This window comes from Trachurus trachurus, assembly GCF_905171665.1.
Source record: "Trachurus trachurus genome assembly, chromosome: 3".
NCBI classification, from domain to species: domain Eukaryota; kingdom Metazoa; phylum Chordata; class Actinopteri; order Carangiformes; family Carangidae; genus Trachurus; species Trachurus trachurus.
In genome coordinates this window covers 22280784-22301188 of record NC_139893.1, presented here as the reverse complement: position 1 = coordinate 22301188, position 20405 = coordinate 22280784, and the positions used below count along the sequence as shown (strand labels likewise).

The 20405-nt window shown below is 41.5% G+C and overlaps 1 protein-coding gene across 1 annotated transcript in view; it reads left to right on the top strand.

Moving 5' to 3' along the window:
• The window catches only part of ntrk3b (neurotrophic tyrosine kinase, receptor, type 3b), a gene marked incomplete at both ends in the record, with an annotated part of 175015 nt that overhangs the window by 134893 nt on the left and 19717 nt on the right, over positions 1–20405 (top strand). The window contains 3 exons of the mRNA XM_083969282.1: positions 1469–1657; positions 15410–15540; positions 19195–19367. Of these exons, the coding sequence (XP_083825408.1) occupies positions 1469–1657; positions 15410–15540; positions 19195–19367 (493 nt within the window). The remainder of the gene's footprint in view (positions 1–1468; positions 1658–15409; positions 15541–19194; positions 19368–20405) is intronic.

Here is a 20405-nt window from a genome sequence, read left to right as displayed (position 1 = left end):
GAATAAATCAAAGTTGGTTTAATAGAGAGGAACTTTACTCTCAGATATATGTTTGGAGGGGAACTGTCCGGTGCTGAAACTCCATTCTGTGCACAGGCAACATCTCAGATGATAAAAAACCCTCTCAGAGACCATTGGGCCTTTTCATCACGGAGGAAACATAAAGCAATTTTTAGGATGTTCTCAAGTCAAGAAGTATAGTTTCCCCTTCACTCCTCGGAAAACCTTCATCTCAGAAGGAATCAAGTGAGAGGTTTTTGTGTAGTTTCAAGTGCTGCTGTTTGGAGTGAGGCCAGGCATTCCCTGAGGCCTCATCCATCTGGCGCTGCAGTGTGATCAGATTGGTTTTCATTCCATTTCATATTGTATTAAAAAGAAGAACATATTACCTGGATCCTTTTCAAAGCATCTTTTCACATATTTTAAAGACTTTGACCTATGACTCATGCAACGTTGTGAATTCATTTCAATTTGTAGCTACACTGTATGTTTGAAACAATGCAGTGCATGCAGTATATCTCTCTGCCTGTGCAGTGCAGTGGAGGGTCAGAGGCACGAGCAGAGATTTAGTGCTGTAGCGTGCAACTTGTCCCTAGTGGTTGGGCAGGTAGTCACCCGATAAGGACCTGTGCCCCGCTGTGCCCTAGCTCTGCACATCTCTCCAATAAAGTGGATGCTCAGGTATGAAAACCCTGCATAAGAGGGAATGTTGTAAATAAATCACTGCTTTACATGTGTCACTTGATCACACCCCACCTTCACCCCACCCCGCTGCAGCTGAGGGTCTATAATTTTACATGACTGAGTCTTGATTACTATTTACTGTGTTGTCAAGGTGTGTGTGTGTGTGTGTGGGGGGGGGGGGGGGGGGGGGCATAACTTTGTGGTTAAACAGACTTACTGTCACCACACCACTGAATCAGCCAGTGTTGACTTTACATTCACTCGCTGTTTCCCATCTTCTCCCTCCTTCTTTCCATCCCTGCTCCTCCCTGAAGATTGCAGCTGTCACAGCTCGGTGTTGCTTTTGACACAGCAGTGATACAAGAGCAAACAGGATCACATTGGCTGACAACAGAACTTGACTTTTTGAATTTTGATTAAAGGCAGGAAATCATGACTGAGAGGCATGTGTTGTATGAAAGAAGCCTTGCTGCTCTGTGCTGATAATGATTCAAATGTTTATTCGTATGTTGAGGCGGAGGTAACTTATTTTACAGATTTTGTCAGATGAATGGTTGTATTCAAAGCTGTGTGAATGCACATTAATGCATACAAGCCCCTTTGATATCACTTTAATTTACATGCACACTAAGGACACTTACATTTGGTGCGTGTCTGTGTTGGTTTCATTGGTTTGGCTAATAAAACCAACACAGTTTCTGTATGTCATGATCACACTGATCAGCTGTATTATAATTAACTGACTTCAGCTCAACATTTACACTTTCTTCTGCTCTTCTTCCAGGTCCAGTAGCTGTGATCAGTGGTGAAGAGGACTCTGCCAGCCCTCTTCATCATGTCAACCATGGGATTATTACCCCCTGCACTCTGGATGCGGGTCCTGATGCGGTTGTCATAGGGATGACTCGAATTCCCGTGGTGGAGAATCCTCAATACTTCAGACATGGACACAACTGCAACAAGCCAACCACCCGTGAGTCTCCTTAAAGTTTCTCTCTGTTGGCCCTGCTTTATCACAGCAGTGTGTTCCTCAAAGGAAGCTCCATATAATGGGCTTGTGCGGCATTTCACAAACACAAGCCTCCACACAACATAAAGAAACGCACAACATCTGATCAGAGAGGCAGATACCAGTCACTACATTTTTATGAGGCTCATTCCAACCATTGCATCTCCATGTGTAATTTGCTGTTTATCTTTACAATTAGATGTGCTCAGGCCCTTGGGGCAAAAGCATGATTTAGTGTCATCTACAGTCATTGTGATTGTGTGGTTAGTATAGGGTGGCACAGTTCCAGGCCCTTCATATAGGATCTGTTTAGACAAAAAGCAGCCTCTCTATACTAGATACTGGTGTTCAAACAGCCCAGAACCCTCCCTCTCACTCTCCCTCGGGACTCATGTTCCAGGTTGGGGAAAGACAAGACCACTTTAAGGCCTAATTACTCACAATTACATCAACTGCTCAAGAGAATCAGCAGAAAACAACTGTGCCAGCAGCCAGCCGCAGCCTGGCGCCTGCTGCTTCCCTTCCAGAGGATACTAACCAAACCAACTGGATTTAGTCAGGGTAGCATCTCTCCTGCTCTCAGAACAACAGATCAGCTTTTCGGTTCCTGTTCAACTTCAAATTGCATTGTTTACATCTTGGTTCACTCTCAAAATAGCCATTGGTCAGACTAGGATAAGTTGACTTCTGAGTTGGAGCCAATGAGAAGGAAGAAAATTCCATTTAGAGGTGATAAATAAATGACGAATCTTATGTATTATGAATTGCATGAATTGTTAATGGCCAGCCGGTGACTGATTTATAACATCTCATGCCTTGCACAGGAGATCTGATTGCGAGCTAATGAATAAATGACAGTGCGCACAAATGAAACTTTCTCCAGATTACTGTGCACCTGGACTTGAAAGTCAGCCCATGCATGTGCATGATGGCAGCTTCGACGTAGGCTTTTAGCAAATGTTCCTTCTCTCAGAATACAGCATCCTTTGTCTTTTTTCTCTAATTTCATTCTTTGTACATGCATGACAAAGGAAACTGTGGGAAATGAACCCTGAATTCATCACAAGGTCATAATGGCCACTGCTTTCTGCCATCGGCTGGAAAAACAAAATGGCTCTGAATGGCTTCTGCCTCTGCTGCAGCTCATTCCCTGAATATGAATGTAGTCTTTACCCTCAGGATACACACAGGGAAAGGAAAAGTCTGTGTATCCATGTGTATCTCTGTATGTGTGTAGGTGTACAAGAGTGGAAATGAGTCTCTGCATGTATGTGGATGTAGGCGTTTTGATAGCATGGCTCATAGGTAGAACAAATTCGCAGATGTGTCACCTCACTTTCCGCCAACTCCTCTGTGGTTTGATAAGTGTCTTCAGCCAGGGTCCCCTCGGGTCCCCACTGTCCTCGTAGCCTTGCTCAGTCTGATTGTGTTGCAGCTTCACGTGTCAAACAAAGAGCTTCCGTCAGCTCACACACGGTATGGCTGCTTTATTGATGGTCGACCACCAATCCATAATGTATTCATTCATTTACTTGAAAGCTTCTTATCCAGGAAAATAGCTTGCTGCCAGGGTGTCTCTCTTTCCTTCTCTTTCTCTCTCACTCTCTCTCTCTCTCTGTTTCACTCATTCCAGCAAGTCACAAACTAACACACAGATACATAAATTTCAACACACCCACGCGTCTTACCTATGTCAATCAAGAGTTCAGGTCAGTCCCAGCTTCCTACACCAGTCCTCTGGATAATTTATAGAGTTTCTCACTGCTGGGCTGAGTGCCAGCTATACATACATACACACACACTCTCTCTATCCCTCTCTCTCGCTCTCTCTCTCTCTCTCTCTCTCTCTCTCTCTCTCTCTCTCTCTCTATATATATATATATATATATATATATATACAGTATAGTATATCCCTAACCTAGCCCAAGAGAGAGAGTGGTTATGTAAGGTATATCTGTTCCATTGGTTGAATACATCTAGTCAAACAAAATAAAACACTCAGTATCTTTGGATGTCAGGCTGAGACACCTGGAAATGGTAGAAGAGCTGCTGTCACTTCCTCACTGCCAGAAGGAACGTATAAAAAAGGACAATCATCCAATTGTAGTTGTCCCTTAGTTGAACCACCAACCTGTACACGTGCTGCTGTAAAAAAGCTTGAGAGATAGAGGGCATTACAAAAAAATAGTGTTACCAAATGTGTTGTCTTTCGGATACCAATAAACATGAAGCACTGACATGCAATTGATTCATCTTCCGCATGAACCAGTGGCCTCGGATTTTTGATGCAGTAAACAGGCGAGCCGTGACTGATTAGGACGTTTGTTGAGATCAGCCGTTTTTTTCCAGCTGGAAAAGGCCAATCCTGGGGAAACGCAGCCGCATTAGGGAGATAAAGGCAGAAAAGGCAGAGGACAATTCTTTAGTCTAATGACAGATCCATATCTAGCAGGATCCGCTGTCTCCCAGCAAGTGGCTTTGTTTTATCACTCAACTTGCTATTTTAATTACGGATTTGTCACATCCCGCTGGCCAAAATTAGACAATGGCTTTTGATGTTGGAGTATAGCGCTTAGCCTTTCATTATATCCATGTTATTAGGGATATCACATGTGGGCACAGCTCGGACAACCCCTTTCTCTGTCCCCTCTGCTTTTGGAGTAACAGAGACATAATTATGCTCAAGGTGATGTTTTTGAAGATTAAAATGTTTCCAGCAGAGACAAGGAGTGACTAATTTAGTGGCTTAAAAGCTCAGCAAATTAATGGAAATGCAGAGAAGATTGATTGAAAGGTAGTTACGTTCCAAGACTATTATTCCATGAATTAGTCTGAAACAGAACATCCCCACAGGCTGGCCAGCTGTGGATTCAAACAACTTTATTTTGTTTGTACTGTAGAATGATGTAGAAAGATGTTTTCCCTTAGCTCAGCCTAAAGAGGAGCAAAACAGAAACTGCGTGAAGATGCCAGGTGGAGTCCTGTGGAAGCTATATTCAAGTTAAAATCACATTGAAATTCACACCAGACAAACTTTCAGGAATGCCTTTAGTCTACACAGATCACAGCTACACGGTCTAAGCAGTAATAAAAAATAAATCATTAAAGAGTAAATTGAAAATTTTAGCCTCTGCAAACACATTTAATGGGTCTGCAAACCTTTGCAGAGCAGGCACAAAAAGCTCATTGAGTCAATGAAAATTTCAAAGAATCTCTCCACACTTGCAGCACTGTAAAATAAGAAAATATACCACTTAAAACAACACAACTAATTTAATTACATATATTAGGTCTCTATTATGGTTGCATATAGGTTACGACAACAACCAATTTGGTCATTAACAGGGGAGCAAATATTTGCACATTAAAGTGGGGTGTTAAAATAACACAACCTCCTGAGTGTTGACAGGTCAGCGCCATAATGAACAGTTCATTCCCGTCACTGCGGATGGAGCCTCCAGTTTTCCAGCAGCTAAATAAAACTAACCCAAACATAGTTTATACTGTATCTGTGGGGACTAACAGCTCAGGGTGGATATCATGCGTCTCCTCTCAGACGTCAAATACAACAATTCTGTGCAGGCAGTCAAGACATTTAAAGAACTTCCCCTGAGCAGCAAGTGTAAAGTACTTAGTGCTTAAGTGTGCTTAATGCTTAAACTTTAATCCAGCAATAACACTGAGGCTGTGCCCAGGGAGAAGCTATTGTTAAAAGGAAATCAATCAGAATTTTATCTGTATATACATATGCTATGGAGCCACAAGTGTTCAATTTTAAATATGAGACCTTGTAAAATAAATACCCACTTGAATCTATTATGTAAATATTTAGATAAAAATAAAAGAATGAACTTCAGTAAGAAACTTTTTTCTTCCTTCATAATAATCTTAATAAAACAGCATGCACAGAAAGGGACAGAAACTAACATTTCTTCATATTTTGCTTAACAAGGACACAGTTGCTGTGTGCTGCTCATCTTACTGGCTCAAGGTGAAGAGTCATTTATACCATCAGCAACAGCTACTAGGTTAATTAATAACCTTTGCTGTGTTTTGATTCTGAACACGGCTCTATGGACAATCTTCTTTTGTGACTTATGTCACAACATGATCTAGCTGCCTATGCTACAGCAGTGAAAGGGGCTTGTGGCTGTTATATGGTCAAAAACTAATCTCTGTGACTTTCCAAAGCCAACAGTTCTACATTCACGGTTATTTCACACAGCGATTGTTCCAGTTGTGAGGAGGTAACAAAGACAGGAGTTTAAACTTTTATTTTTTCATTCTTGACACAACTATTTGTAGTTCTTTCTGAGCAAACCCCACAGTCCCTCTATAGGTGGTTTGTCTGCGCTGCTGACAGTATGTGTTTGCCTGAAAGGTGAGGGGGTGGTGGTGATTGGTGACAACTCCACTGTCATCAAAGTAACTTTATGAAAGATTCTCTGTCATTATGAAATTAAAGTGTAATTAAGAAAGATATCATTATAAGATAGAAAAGAATAGAATAAAAATAAGAGTGATGTGACATTTCATGATAAAGTTGTGGCGTTTATTTTTTACGTTAAACTATTTCACTATTCATTAGTTAAAGCAGAAGTAAGTGATATATTTGTGTTAATATAAGTCTTAAATAGTTATATCTTCCGACAGCAATCACTTACATAGAGTGTTTGGACTGAAACACGGGTCTGTCAGTCCCTCTGCTCTGCTCTGCTCTGAGCCAAGGAGAAAACATTTATCGTATCCTACAGTTTTTATCCAATGAGGAGAGAGAACGGCATGCAGGGCTGTGTGTGCAGCCAAGGGACGCCGTGAATGTGGTGACGTAGGGACGAGGACTGTTATGGTGCGTTCAAGGAAACTCGTATTTTTCCGACCGTGAAGTCGTACCAGTTCGATCTGGTACGAGTTCACCGGTCGGAAGTTACGAGTGGCCGTTATAGTGACTTTCACCGGTAAAACAGGTCGGAAAAACACGAGTGGGTTGCCTGAAACGCTACAAAGTCGTAAGTTGTGACTTGAAGCTGTAATTTACGATTTCAAAAGCCTGCCTGGAACGCAGCATTAGCGAAAACGACCGGACCACTTACTTCTGCTTTAATTTATTTATTCCATTGTTCCATATTGCAGGAGTCAGGACTCAGTATTTCTTTGTACTTGCCATAAAATGCTATCAAAAGGGTTCAATCCATTTTACCAGGGCAGCCAGCGTTTTGCTTGTCTTTATTTCCAGACATTTCTGACCATGAAATGTCATCAGGATGATTTCTGGGGAGCATGTTATATCTTAGCCAGGTTCAGGGGTAAGTCACACAGGCTGGAGTGCTCACTGAGGCCAAGCAGCAGCAGAGGCGCAGCCCGGCAGTCAGCCAGCCGCCGCAGGTTAGGAGGAGATTCCCACCGAGAGTCAACAGTAAATGCTGGTGTTCATGTCACTGTTGCCCAATGTTGCCAACTGACACAGAGCCCCTGCACTGCAGTGAATTTAATGGTGGAGAACATTTTGTATGCTATTAGCTGTTGGATGAGTACCTCTCACCTAACCATTAAAACCCTGTAGGTCTAGTTGTGTGGAAGGGACTGAACTACTAGTTTAGTTTTTATTTACCTTCAGACCTTACCATTTTTAGCAAGTAAATCTGAGTCTAATGTAAATTGTTTTTGGTATCAATACATACTCAGTTAGTCCTTTGTCTTTGTTTTTGCATCATTAATCAGAGAATGTGTGATCAGGAACCAGTTGTTAAGATTAATGAGATGCTTGAGTTTTAATTTAAAGCTGTAGAAGTAATATTTTATGAGCATTAAGCTAATGTGAAAGAGTTTAATTTTGTACTTGATTGTTCCTAATAAAAGATGTTTGATTGAATATCATAAGTTTATGTGCAACGTAGCAAAAACGGGGAGCTGATACAGGAAATAAGAATCAGTTACAGTAGGATGTCCTCAGCATTTTTGACTGAGCTGCTGCATCTACAGTAAGCAATAAAGCATCTGCCCTGCAAAAGACATGTTGTCAATGACCAGGAGACACACAACGATCAACCTAACGTGCACATTCAGGGAAGCTTTCAGACAGAGCAATATTTTGCGCGCACACACACACACACACACACACACACACACACACACACACACACACACACACACACACACACACACACACACACAGACAGAGAGACACGCCTGTGAGGCAGACGCGCACACATGAAAGCTCAAAGTTGGCAGGTAGACAAAAAAAACACAGCCTCAAACGTACACCTAAACACACACATACATACTCAACCTGGAGAAAGTTGGCAGGTAACTGTGGCGAAATGCATACACAGACACGCATACACACACACAGATACACACAGGTACAGAACAAAGCCCTCCAAACATCTGTGCTCCCCAAGAAGCCTGACCTGACTAGCTGAGTAAATCTCGGTGCTGCGTTTTCTTCCAGCCTCCAGGGAGAGTGTTTGCTGGCGCCGAGGCCTCAGGTGAGCCAGGACAAATGAGCGATGCTGAGCTGTGGGATAGAGATTTAATCTCAGGGCTTTTCAGTTTGCCAATCTGGGTAAATAGGCTGCAGGACGCTGCCTGAGTCCGATGCAGAGGAAACTGAAGGTTAAAGGAAGTTGTCCTCCCCGCCATCGCCAGGCATGCTACATAATAGCTGCTTCATTCCCCTAAGTGGAGGGAATGAGGCAGCCAGTGGCTATTTAGCAGCTGAATGAAGCAAACTGAGATAAAAAAGTATTTACATGCAGGAAAATAAGAGACAGAGGGCACCTGGCACAATTGGAAAGTTAAACAGGTGTTCGATTTTGCAGCTTTAGCAGTGGACACTGTGATATTCTCTGAGGAGCTCCCTACTTCCTTTCATTAATTTGCTGCTGTGCAGATGTTATTTAACTGTTCTCCAGTCAAGTAGCTGTTATAATCAGAGGCAACTTGTCAGGAAAGATAAACAAGAAAAAATGGTGAGGACCCACATGTGGTAAAGGGTCCCATGATGGCCCCACACATTGGCACATTTTGCCATGAGAATTATTAATGATGGGGTGCTGTTTAGCTCAGTGGGTTGAACAGGCGCCCCATGTGCAGAAGCTATGTCCTCTCTGTTGGCCCTGGTTCGAATCCTGCATCGGGTGGCCCTTTGCTGCGTGTCATTCCCCCTCCCCATTTCCTGTCTCTCTCAACTAACCTGTCAATTAAAGGCAAAGAAGCCCCCCCCCCCCCCCCCCAAAAAAAAAAAGAAACATTAAAAAAAATGTATTAATTATGTGTGCCCACTTAGCATCTACCCATTGCCTGCATGGGAGGTGTGTAAGAGACTTGGCAGTGTTCTACAATAATTTGGAGTTGGGTCAGGAATTTGTCCACCCAACATACATACATTTAGGCAGTAATATCATTGTAGGTTAGATGAGCTAAACAAGTTTGTTTCAACCATCAACTGAAGTAACTAATTAATAATATTGTGAGCAATAATCATAAAAGTTCTGCACTTGTGAGAGAGGTCTTTAGCCCTGTGTAGGTACATGTGTTTAAAGTTGAGTCAGTGTTTGGTGTGAAAAGTTATGAGAATGAAAGGAAATCTGGTGGTGTCCAGTTTACGAGTAGTGATCTCCCCTGTATAATTTACTACTAGCATAACACACCAAGCTGTCAGTGTTCCAGTTGCATTGTGGTTCAGTTTGTGGTGCCCAGTTTTGACAAAGATTGATGAGAAGAAAAGACAGTGTGTCGGTTCCTGGTGCATCAGTTTGTGGATGTAAATCAATGGGTTGACTTTCAAAGAAATGACTGGCTAGTTCACAGTGATAACTGCAGGTTAATGAAAATGAAAATTAGAAGCCTCTATGTGTTAAGTGAAATATAAACAGTGAGATGAATAATACATATGTGAGATTTATGTGTCATGTCCCCCACCATTAATGCACTGAAAGCAGATACTGTATATTGAGTTGATTATAGTACATAGGACACACTCTCAGATCAATATGCAGGTTGTCAGTCTCATCAACATTCCTTTTGATAGATTTTCAGTGACGACTGTATGTTTAATCATGTAACAAAAAAGAAAAGGGCATAAAATAAAGTTCCATTGTTCCATAATTTTTAGTGGTGTGTACAATGGCGGTGATTGACTATAGGTGCAGTCACAATGCGATGATGGATGTGGTCACTTTTATATCAAGACTTGTTCTACTCTTGCAATCCAACAATACATCACTGCTGTAGATAATAGAGTGAATGTCAGTGGGGTTCTGTGACTGTTTATGCTCAAGTCTCTTTGGAAATAAAATCTCTAAATGGGTTTGAAATTTTGCCAAACCTGGTGACAAACCTGAGAAATAGACAGCGATGTTCGTCTCACGGGAAAAACAGTGTCACCAATGTTCTGCTGCCTGATGGAGAGTCTACATCGCTTGTTGAGCACGAGGGAGTTCAGACTGGCTCATCAGTTATTCTACTCAGTGACATTTAATTATTCTTTCTCTTGACACGTTTTGACAGCTAAAGGCAGATCCCAAATGTAACCTGTGGTACAAGCACATCTTGTAACGTCTGATGCCTTAAAGAGATCTAAAAGGGATTTTTACAAAACATTTCCCAGAGTGAAAGCGCAGTAAGAGTTCAGTTAGAATCTGGCGACGGTAGATGGAGTGAGTGGCAAAAAGACAGACAGAGGAGTGAAGTGTTAAAATAGTTGGAGGTAATTTAACAATTAGTGTGCTTCAGTTTAGTTAATTTACATAATGACAAAGATAGAAGGGGAGATATTCTGATAAAAGTGATTAAATATGATTAAAAAATATGCTATTTTCCAATTTGCACATGTGAGATAAGAAATCCATATCCTATGAGACCTCACCTCACATCACTGAAAGAGAGAAAATAAATAAAGTAAAAGTCAAGATAACAATCAAACACTAACTTCTGAGGAAAAGTTGGAGAAATAAATCTATTATGCTTCAGCTTAATGCAGCTAAAACTTTTTCTGAGCCTCCACCTGCTGATGGATGACAACCTTCACAATTTTTTTTTTTATTTTTTTGGCAATTCCCCAACTATCTCACCCAGAGAAGCTTAATGATGGGTGCAGCCATTGAATAAGCGTCAGTGGTTGGATCATCAGCGTGACAGGCAACCGCTAGTAAGGCCAACACTGATCCTCCAATGATCATGAATGATGGAAGGGTGCAGGGAAAAGAATTAAAGTGGGGGATAAAGATAAATATTATTCATATTTCTTAAAGACAGTGAAATAGCAGAGAAGCAGAATTCAGCAGGCAATAGATGTTTGGGAAACTCTTCTGACACTTGGCTTCTTTGTCACCTGAGAAAGAGTTTGGCCCACAAAAACCAGTTATATGTTTTCAATGAAAATGTGAGTGTATATACATAGAATGTTTTGTTTTTTCTCAAGTTTTGGGGAGCAGTTTTTTTTTAGAGGATGAAGATTTGACAGCAGTGATGTGTCGGTGTCCCTGGTGGGGCTCTCACCCTGCAAACTGGCTGCCAGTTTCTGCAGACACCTCTGTTCTGATCTACTTTAAAACTGGGACATTTCTTTATATTTAACACTGATTTCAGAAATACTGGTTAAGATGCCGTCTAGTGGAAACACCAGAGGAGCAGGTGAGACTATTGGTGTGGTGATTCTCGAGAAATGACAAAAAAGATGTAGTGTCTCAGAGTCAGTGAACATTTCATAGACTGAACATTTTGAAAGAGAAAAAAACAACATAACAGAATCACGGGTATAAAGGTTGGGGGTTGAAAATTTGAAAAAAATAAAAATAAAGCATAAATCTAACCTCTGTATTGGTTGGATGTTTAAGTTATACAGTTAAGTTAGAATGAAATTAGGCTGATTTTACATTTTGACCATTATGTTTATAATCAATCAATCAATCAATTTGTTTATTTCGGGCATGTCAATTTAAATCATCATCATCACACTTCATCTTAGTTCGAGTAATACAATACACATGGCCGAAAGGGAAAGCGGGAGAAGCAAAAGCTTATCTAGTCCCGCCCCCATTACCCACAGAATAAAATCTTTTTCATAATCAGATCATATCATAATCTTTTTCTTTTGTTTTTGCTTTTTTACATTTTGATATAGAATAATAATAACTCACTCCAGTTCTCATCACAGTAACAGAAGTATGTGAGTGTTTTGGTCTTTTTGCAACATTGATCATCTACTGGTGAGAATTGTGAGGGACCGAGTCGGTTGCAATGAGGACAACAGATAGTAACTTCAAAAAAAGGTTTTTTTTATTTACCCAACGTATACAGAAAACAAAATTACTCAAATGAACATAAGGTCTGGGCCCATAAAAGAGGTCAAATTAACAAAACTGTGCAAAAGTCAACTGAATAAACTAACAGAAGACAAAACAGAACCGAATTAAACGGACCTGACTAATGAACACAAGGGAGAACGTATATACTGGGTGGTCAGCCCATACTGTACTAACAAAAGAGGGGTTAACTTAAACCCTAAACACAAAAGACCACAGCTAATTCACAAACAAAACAACTTAGGAAAGGTAACGTATTAGAATAAACACAATCTATGCATAACCAAACAAACTGAAATTACTAATGGTCTAAGGAAAATAATAAACATAACTAAACCACTAAACTTCCCCCCATGGTGCACCAGCCCTTGGGTTGGCCCAATTAGTGCTGCCTCTTATAAAATGGCCGAGCGTGTGGGGGCGGATCCTTTTATCTGGAGGATCCCAGCAGCACCAGCAGCACCGGTAACTCAAAAGAACACAAGAGAGAAACAAGAACAAAAGCTAACTAAATATGTGTGCTCAAATGGAACTAATGTATTGTCAAATAATAAAGTATTGTATGCAACCAAACCTGTGTGAGTTATTTCAATACTTAAGTATATTATTGAATCTTAACTTATAGAATGTATAAACAAAATATGGTTAACATAAATATAGAAACAAAATAGTATAGTGTATAATGTGAATGTAGGTGCAGTGGGCTACCGTTGTCATGGCTGTGTGGCCACGGCTGTGGCCATCACAAGAATGAATGCAATTTTATTCTCAGTCGTTTACCAGACTGAACACTTTGATACTTTCAGTAGTAATATGGAACATACCTCGTTTATTGTATTAGACACAGACATAGAAATCTACCCGTATATAATATGAGACAATAAAGATGCCTGGCATGGGGTTTTTGTTTTCAAACAAATCAGCGGGAGACATTAGAAACTAAGCCAAGGACAGGACCTCAGCAAGAAAGCGTTAACTCAATTAGCTGAGTAAAGGAGCTGATAAAATCTGATGGTGACAGTTATTTTGAGTCAACAAAATTGCCACTCTCCTGTTAGAAATATGGGATGCTAATATGTTTGAGACCCTGATCATACCATCACTTGACATGCATACGTGTGCAGTGTGAGGACTGCAGGTACCTGGTAAAGGACAACCGTAAAAAGAGATCCAATTGCATCAGGTTGTGGGAGAAGCTGAAGCGACACTGACCTGTCTGTGTTATGGCTGTTGATGACCTTGGACTGATGAGCTCTCAGATTATGTGCAGACACATCAGTGTTTTCTCAGCAGACACAGGCTTCTGTTGTCATCCGGCCTCAATAACATATTTTCCATGATACATCAACAACACAAATGTGATTGCCAAAGCACAAAGAATGCACAGATGGAGGATAATAAATATCTTCCATTTCCAAGAACATGTTTACATGTCTACTGTGGAGAATGCATTAGGCTTGGTGACTTGGCTAAAAAGTAATGCATACTGTAGAAAGCCTGAATCTATAGTGCGCTGTGAGGGTCATGCATTATGTCTCAGCAGCATCAGTCAAGAGTCAGAGGAAGAAAAAGCTATAAAAATGTACTTCTTTACATAACAGTGTATGTCCAAGGACAGTTAGATGAATACCTGTTAGTCTAGAGATCACGACTTTCCTAAAGAAAATAGCCATGGTTGATCTGTTTTAATAGATATTTAAATTCCGGTTTCTTCTTGTAATAATTCATTGTGCCCCATTTATTTACTTTCCATTTATTGGCAGGTTTTCACAGTGAAAACATGAGTTCAAAGTGGTTTTGGATAGATTAAGAAAAATAAGTTGACTGCTTTTCAATTGGTATCATTCACTGTAGTAGTTATAAATGTTTAACAGTGATTGGAACCATTAAATGTAATTTAATTCTTAAGGTATAAATTTGATTAAATCCCTAATGTATGATTTCATTCAATAATTAATGGCATTGCTTTGGCCCATCACCTACTGTATAATTCTGTTTTCTGTCGCTGGGCATTTACCATGCTCACTTTATTTCATTCATATTTTAAAGCAGAGAGAGCAGCCACTGACACTTTGTATATTCACATAATGCCTCTTCTCCTTATCTAAGCGTGTAGGTGGTATAAACAGTATAAGGTAGAAGCAATATGAATTTGGCCAACGGTAGAGATTTTGACTGTACCGGCCTACTGCAATAGTGCTACTACTACTAAGATTTTTTTTTTTCTGTGAGAGACTAGTGAGGGGTCTTCCTTTACAGCAATATAGTGGGATCTCTGTTTGAAAGGGGCTTCAGAGTGTGCACAGAGAGGAGGTGTATTTAGCAGTACTTGGTTCATGGTAAACCTACAACCTGTCTTACTCTGCTCAGAAGCCAACTGCTACACGTCCTCATCTCTTTCATTCTGAACCTGGCAGGATTCGTGGGGTAAAATGTTAGCGACACCCGCCAGGCTTTGGACTTTTTGTCTCACTATTTCTTTAATTTATTCCTCGTATCTGTCTTTCTCACTTATTGTCTCTCGCTGTTCTGAGTGTGGTCAACTTGCAAGGCTGGCTGTTTTTGTTAGGCTCATTGAAAGAGGGTAAACTTCAGTTCTGTGATCACAAATACAATCACAAGAGGAGAGAACAATGGTCGGATTTTGCAACCCAGTAAATGATCCTGTTAGAGTGAGTTATTGGGAAAGAATAGAATAAGAAGCATGCGGAGAGAGAGCAGGACTGTTGTTCTATTTTACTCGCACAGACTTTTCAGAAATAGCCATTTTACAATTCTGTGCTCATTAGAAAATGTCCCCTGTCATTGTTTCAATACCAACAGTAAAAGTAAGAAATCCAGATAAGAGATTTGTAGCTGCAGGTCCAGTGTCATCTCACCATTTGCATTTCACAGATTTAAAACAACTTGAACCTGAATGTTCCCAGCCATCTCTCTTAAATAGCTTTGAAGTTAGATAAAACATTTTTTCCTATTTCCTTTGCAGTTTGACATCACATGTTTCTGTTACTGCTTTTTTAAGCATTGCACTGCAGCTAGATCACACTGATATTGAGAGAAATATTCAGACAGCTTTCTTGTGGCTTCATCATCACATCGAACTGTGTGCATCATTTTGTACACATTTGTATTTTACCGTGACATGATGCTGTAGAAACCTTGAGATCCTGACTAGAATTTAAAATATAATGTAGCTGCACCCATTGTGCATCTGTCCCTGCTTTGTGTTCTCTCTCTATCTCTCATTTTTCTGCTTTTTCCATGTTTTAGAGATAATGATGAAATAGCCGTTCGTGGGGAGTTTCTGCAATTGTAACATAGAGTTTAATATCTGAGAAAGGGTTTTAAAAAAAAAAACTTTATATCTCTCTTTCTCCATCCTTTCTTTTCCTGTCTCCCTGCATTTCAGTTGTCCAGCATATAAAGCGCAGAGACATCATCCTGAAGAGGGAGCTGGGTGAAGGAGCGTTCGGGAAAGTCTTCCTGGCAGAGTGTTACAACCTGAGCCCCACCAAGGACAAGATGCTGGTGGCTGTCAAGGTACATCTTCACTCCGTGTGCGTGTGCGTGTGCGTGTGCGTGTGCATGTGCGTGTTATAAATAGCAATAAAGGAATAGTTCAGAGTATTGGGTTTATTTGCTTCCTTGCAGAGAGTTTATTTGACACCATTCTATCTACCTCTGTGCTGAGCTTCAGCCAGAAGCCATTTAGCTTATGTTGGCATGAAGCCCCCCCACAAAATAGTCTTTGTGAGTTTTGAGATGTTTATCTGCTAACCAAATCTTTACAGGGTTGTTACCACAAGTCACCATAACCTCTTTGTCAGCTCCCAACAATCAGGTCATAAACCCCTGACCTCTCTCATCAACAAGAGCCCTTGTCCACTGACCTGCTTCTCACTGAGTGTTTTGGTTTGGTTGTTTTTTTGTTTTGTTTTTTGCACCATTCTTTGTAAACTCTGGAGACCGTGAGGTGTGAAGAAGACATGGCAGGAGATCAACAATCTCAAAAATACTCGATCTAGCTTGTCTGACGTCAGCAATGATGCTGTGGTCCAGGTCTCTGAGATTCTTACAGTGTGTTTACCTTTACATTCACATTTACATTAATTTGGCACACGCTTTTATCCAAAGTGACTTACAGGTGAGGGACAACACTAACACTGTAGAACGAGACCTTGGTGTAGGATACTAAATCTATTCAGTAAGGAGGTAAAGAAGTGCATCGAAAGTGCATAGTGCATACTAAGTGCTCGTTAGGCATGTTAGGGTGTTAGAGGTGTCGGGAGAGGAGGGGCTCTCGGGAGAGATGAGTCTTTATGAGATTGTCACAACCTTGCTCAACAGGATGTGGCAGAGAGAGAGAGAGAGCACACATGGCCTGTAAAAATGATAAATGTTTTAATTAAGTAAATGACAAAAATGGAGCAGGGTGTGGCTGTCAGCGGCTCGGCCCGTATGCAGTGTCTGTCTGAGTGAGCGGTGAGGAGGCAAGGGGAACAGAGGGGATAGGGTGTTGCAGGTCTACTTTACAGTCTCATGAGCCCAGCCTGCTCAGGCATGTTGCATTCTGACAAAGTCTCAGCTCCACTTCAACAGAGACACAACCAACTTAGAAAGGAGGACAAAACAGGGCTACACCTGTGGTCATCAAAAGACTTGTGAAGAAGATACCGACTCTCCTGATCTACCACTGAGGAGATACAAATGACAGGAGCCTGAATGACTGAGTTCAGGTGGATGTGTGCAGACCCAGAAGCCACTCTGAAGGCAGCAGTAGTGACTTGAATTTCAATCTGGCGGCCATGTGTAGCCAGTGGAGGTCAACAGGCTGCGGAGTGACATGTGCCCTTTTAGGCTGATCAGAGATCTGATGTGCTGTTGCATTGTGGTCCACCTGTCAGAGCTTCACTGTGCGTGAAGGGAGGCTAACAGAGGGACATTGAAGTAGTTCATGTGAACATTACCTGAAGCTCCACAGCTGTATCTGCATGATTGTATGCATTGCACTGCTGTCACGCGATTTGCTCCTTGATAGATCTAATATGTAGCTTGGTGAGTGTGTCTACATTGTGTCTGCAATGGTTGAACTACCACGTCTGACTGGCCCCACTGGCTTGACAGGTAGATTCGTCTGAATGTCATGGCCGACTCAGTGGAGCAGACATCATCCCAGCTGATCTGGCTCCACTAAGGTTACACAGATTAATTACTGGTTGGCAGAAATATTTTCCTCACCATTCACTGACCCTGATGCATCTTCCAACAATCTGGGATTCCTTTCTTCACCTAAACAGGATGCACAAACTGATCAAGGATTGGCAACATCACTGGCAGCCCACTAATGTGTCCAACCTCTATGTACAGTATACCGACCGAGGCTGATGAATAGCCACTGGGTGCTCCCAGCTATACCTGTCTTTGTACACTTCAGACACCTGTGTACAGTAAGTAAGAAACCAGCATTCACCGTCAAGTAAAAGTTAACTTGCTGTTTTCTTTCAAAGAGCCTACAGCACTAAAGCAATTGTCCTTGCATGGCAGCTCTCTGTGCCTTTAAAGCACTCACCATTAAGTTGTGCTTGGCAGCTCCCAGTGTGAATATGAGAAACTGTATGAATGTGAATCATTACACCATGTGAGGGGTTTGCAGACTCAGCAAACCTCCCCATGAGAGAAAGTCAGAAACAGTGGAAGAAACACAGTGGCCTCATCAACAGGAGAACGTAATAGAAGAGGTGAAGACGACGTGTGAAGATGATGAAGTGTCTGGCTGTCAACTTCCTGTCCTTAGTATTAAAGGATTACCCAAAAAAGCTGTTTCATAATAAGCCTCCTCCACACTGATCTTTTCATTTAAAAACACAATACAGTGTGCATTTTTATCCAAACATGTTCTGTGATAAAACAGGAAGAAGCTCTCAGAAAACTCTTAAAGGTCAACAAAAGGAAAATTCACTGCAGCACTTCCCCTCAATTTATTGTAGTCGAGCACTTGAAGGTATTGTTTTGGAGGGATGCCCAGACAAGAAACATTTCCTTAAGAGTGCGGTTTGATTTGGTAATAGAATTTTATGGCCATTTTACCTACTCTGCCGTACATCTCAACCACCTCCAGCACTTCACTGCTGGAAGAGCACATATGAGTAAATGTATTTCTATCCCAAGGTCTTTCCATCTGTATGTCAGCAGCAGGCGGGGAAAGCAGGACTCAAGGCCAAGTTGCTGTATTTTCCTCTTGCTGATAAAGTGTCAAGAGCCTTTTTTTCCTCCAGTTGAGACTGCAATAATGCCCCTTATTGCTGTTATTTGATTTTAGTACAGCCTTTTTTCTAATACCGGCTGCTTCAACTGACATCCCATCAAGATTTGATATTTCATGTGTCCTCCAGTTCAACAGTGTTTGAGCGACTTGCTGCTTGATGCTATTTCCAATCAGATCAATTTGTTGTGTGTGCAGTTGTTGTTCAAGCCAGCTGCACCTGTTCTCCTTGAGCATAACAGCTGTAGCAAACACTCCTTTACAAGCAATGCACAGGAGTATTAGGGGGCTTTAGCTATACCTGTACTGTACCTATGCTAAATATAGACAGCTAGTTTATACTGCATCACGATACCAAATTATGTTGAATCGAGACATACCGCATAATCTACATAATCTACTCCCTTAATTGGAAAAGATAAAGAGAAGACACGATGTATTAACATATTTCAGTCTCCGCCAAAGTGGTGGACAACTGACCGAACGGCTGAGCAGCACTGCCATCCCTACAGCCATGTTAGCAATGTTAAAACCTGAAGGACAAATGGGCACACTGAGTGGATGTCTAAAACCAAAAGGGAGTTAACTAATTGGATTATAGAGGAGAGCAGCAGGAGAAGAGCAGAGCACAGTGAGTAACTTAGCATACTGTTAGAGGGAATGGCAAATGGGAAAAAGTAGAAGCTGTGAGACAGTTCAGTGCAGTTCAGAAGCTGGACACAATGACAAATGCATCCTTTGAAGGTGCGTCCTTTGGAAGAGTGGAGGTCTAGCCTGAGGAGACGTAGGTTTATACTATGTCTTTGGAGAATCAAAGAGTAATGGTGTCTTCGTGTCTTCGCCCTCACATGGTCACCAAAGTAGGAAACGCGTTGCATCAACAAATGAGCCCCAAGCAATGTGTAAATCTGACTAATTGTTTCTCATTTCAGACGCTGAAAGATCCCAACCTGTCGGCGAGGAAAGACTTCCAGAGGGAAGCAGAGCTGCTGACCAACCTGCAGCATGACCATATTGTTAAATTCTATGGAGTGTGCGTAGACGGAGACCCTCTCATCATGGTGTTTGAATACATGAAGCATGGTGACCTCAACAAATTCCTCAGGTCAGTTTTTTCACTGAAGGCTCGGTCAGTTTACCCTTAATACACTAGGATAGTGCTGGCTAAGTAAATTAAACAGTAAGTAGAGAATAATAATAATGAGAATAATAATAACTGTATGGTGCTATATTATCATTAATGCCTTTCAAAAAGTCCAAGGTCGCTTTACAGTGTAACAAACAAACAAAGAGGGAGACAACTAAACAACTAATTAGGAAAGTCCACAGAGAAAAGGTGCATCTTGAGGTCTGATTTAAAAGTGGCAGATTTCAGGAGGGAGAGAGTTCCAGAGAGTGGGGGCAGCCACACCAAAGGCTCCGTCACCGAAGGTCTGTAGTCTGGTACTATGGATGGAGAGCAGACCAGTGTCAGAGGAACCCAGGGTCCAGGATGAAGTGTGTTGGTGGCGAAGGTCGGACATGTACGCGATGGCATGAAGTGATTTGTACGTGAGGAGGAGGAGTTTGTAAGAGATGCAGAACTTGACGTGGAGTCAATGGAGGTGGATGAGGGTGGAGGTGATGTGCTACCAGGGCTTGGTGTGTGTGAGAACCCTGGCAGCTTTTTGCAAATACTGGGATTTCAGTCAAATACAAAACACAAAATACAGTCGAGACATGATGATGGCATGGATGATTGTCTCCGAACCAGAGTCTGAAAGTGAGGGGGGGAGTCAGGCAATTGCGGACTTCAGGAGATGGAACAGCTGTCCACATGGGCTCCCATGAGCTCTGCTTTTAACAGTTTCAGCAGGTTGATTGTCATCCAGGTTCTTATGTCACGGAGGCAGTTGATCAGATATAGTACTGTATATACGTAGTATATGAACAGACAGAAGCAAACTACACTGAGTGAAAGCCTATTTCAGTGTGAATGTGTAAGCGTGCAACCCAGGGGCTTTTTCACTCTTTTTCACTGGCTGAAGCAACCGGCATGTAAATGTGAAACTTCAAAAGTTAGGGAAAAGTAAATTTCTTTTGTCAAATCCCTGCCGCTGATACAATATCCGGCTAACTTCCCCGCTTTGTAGTTTAGCAAACA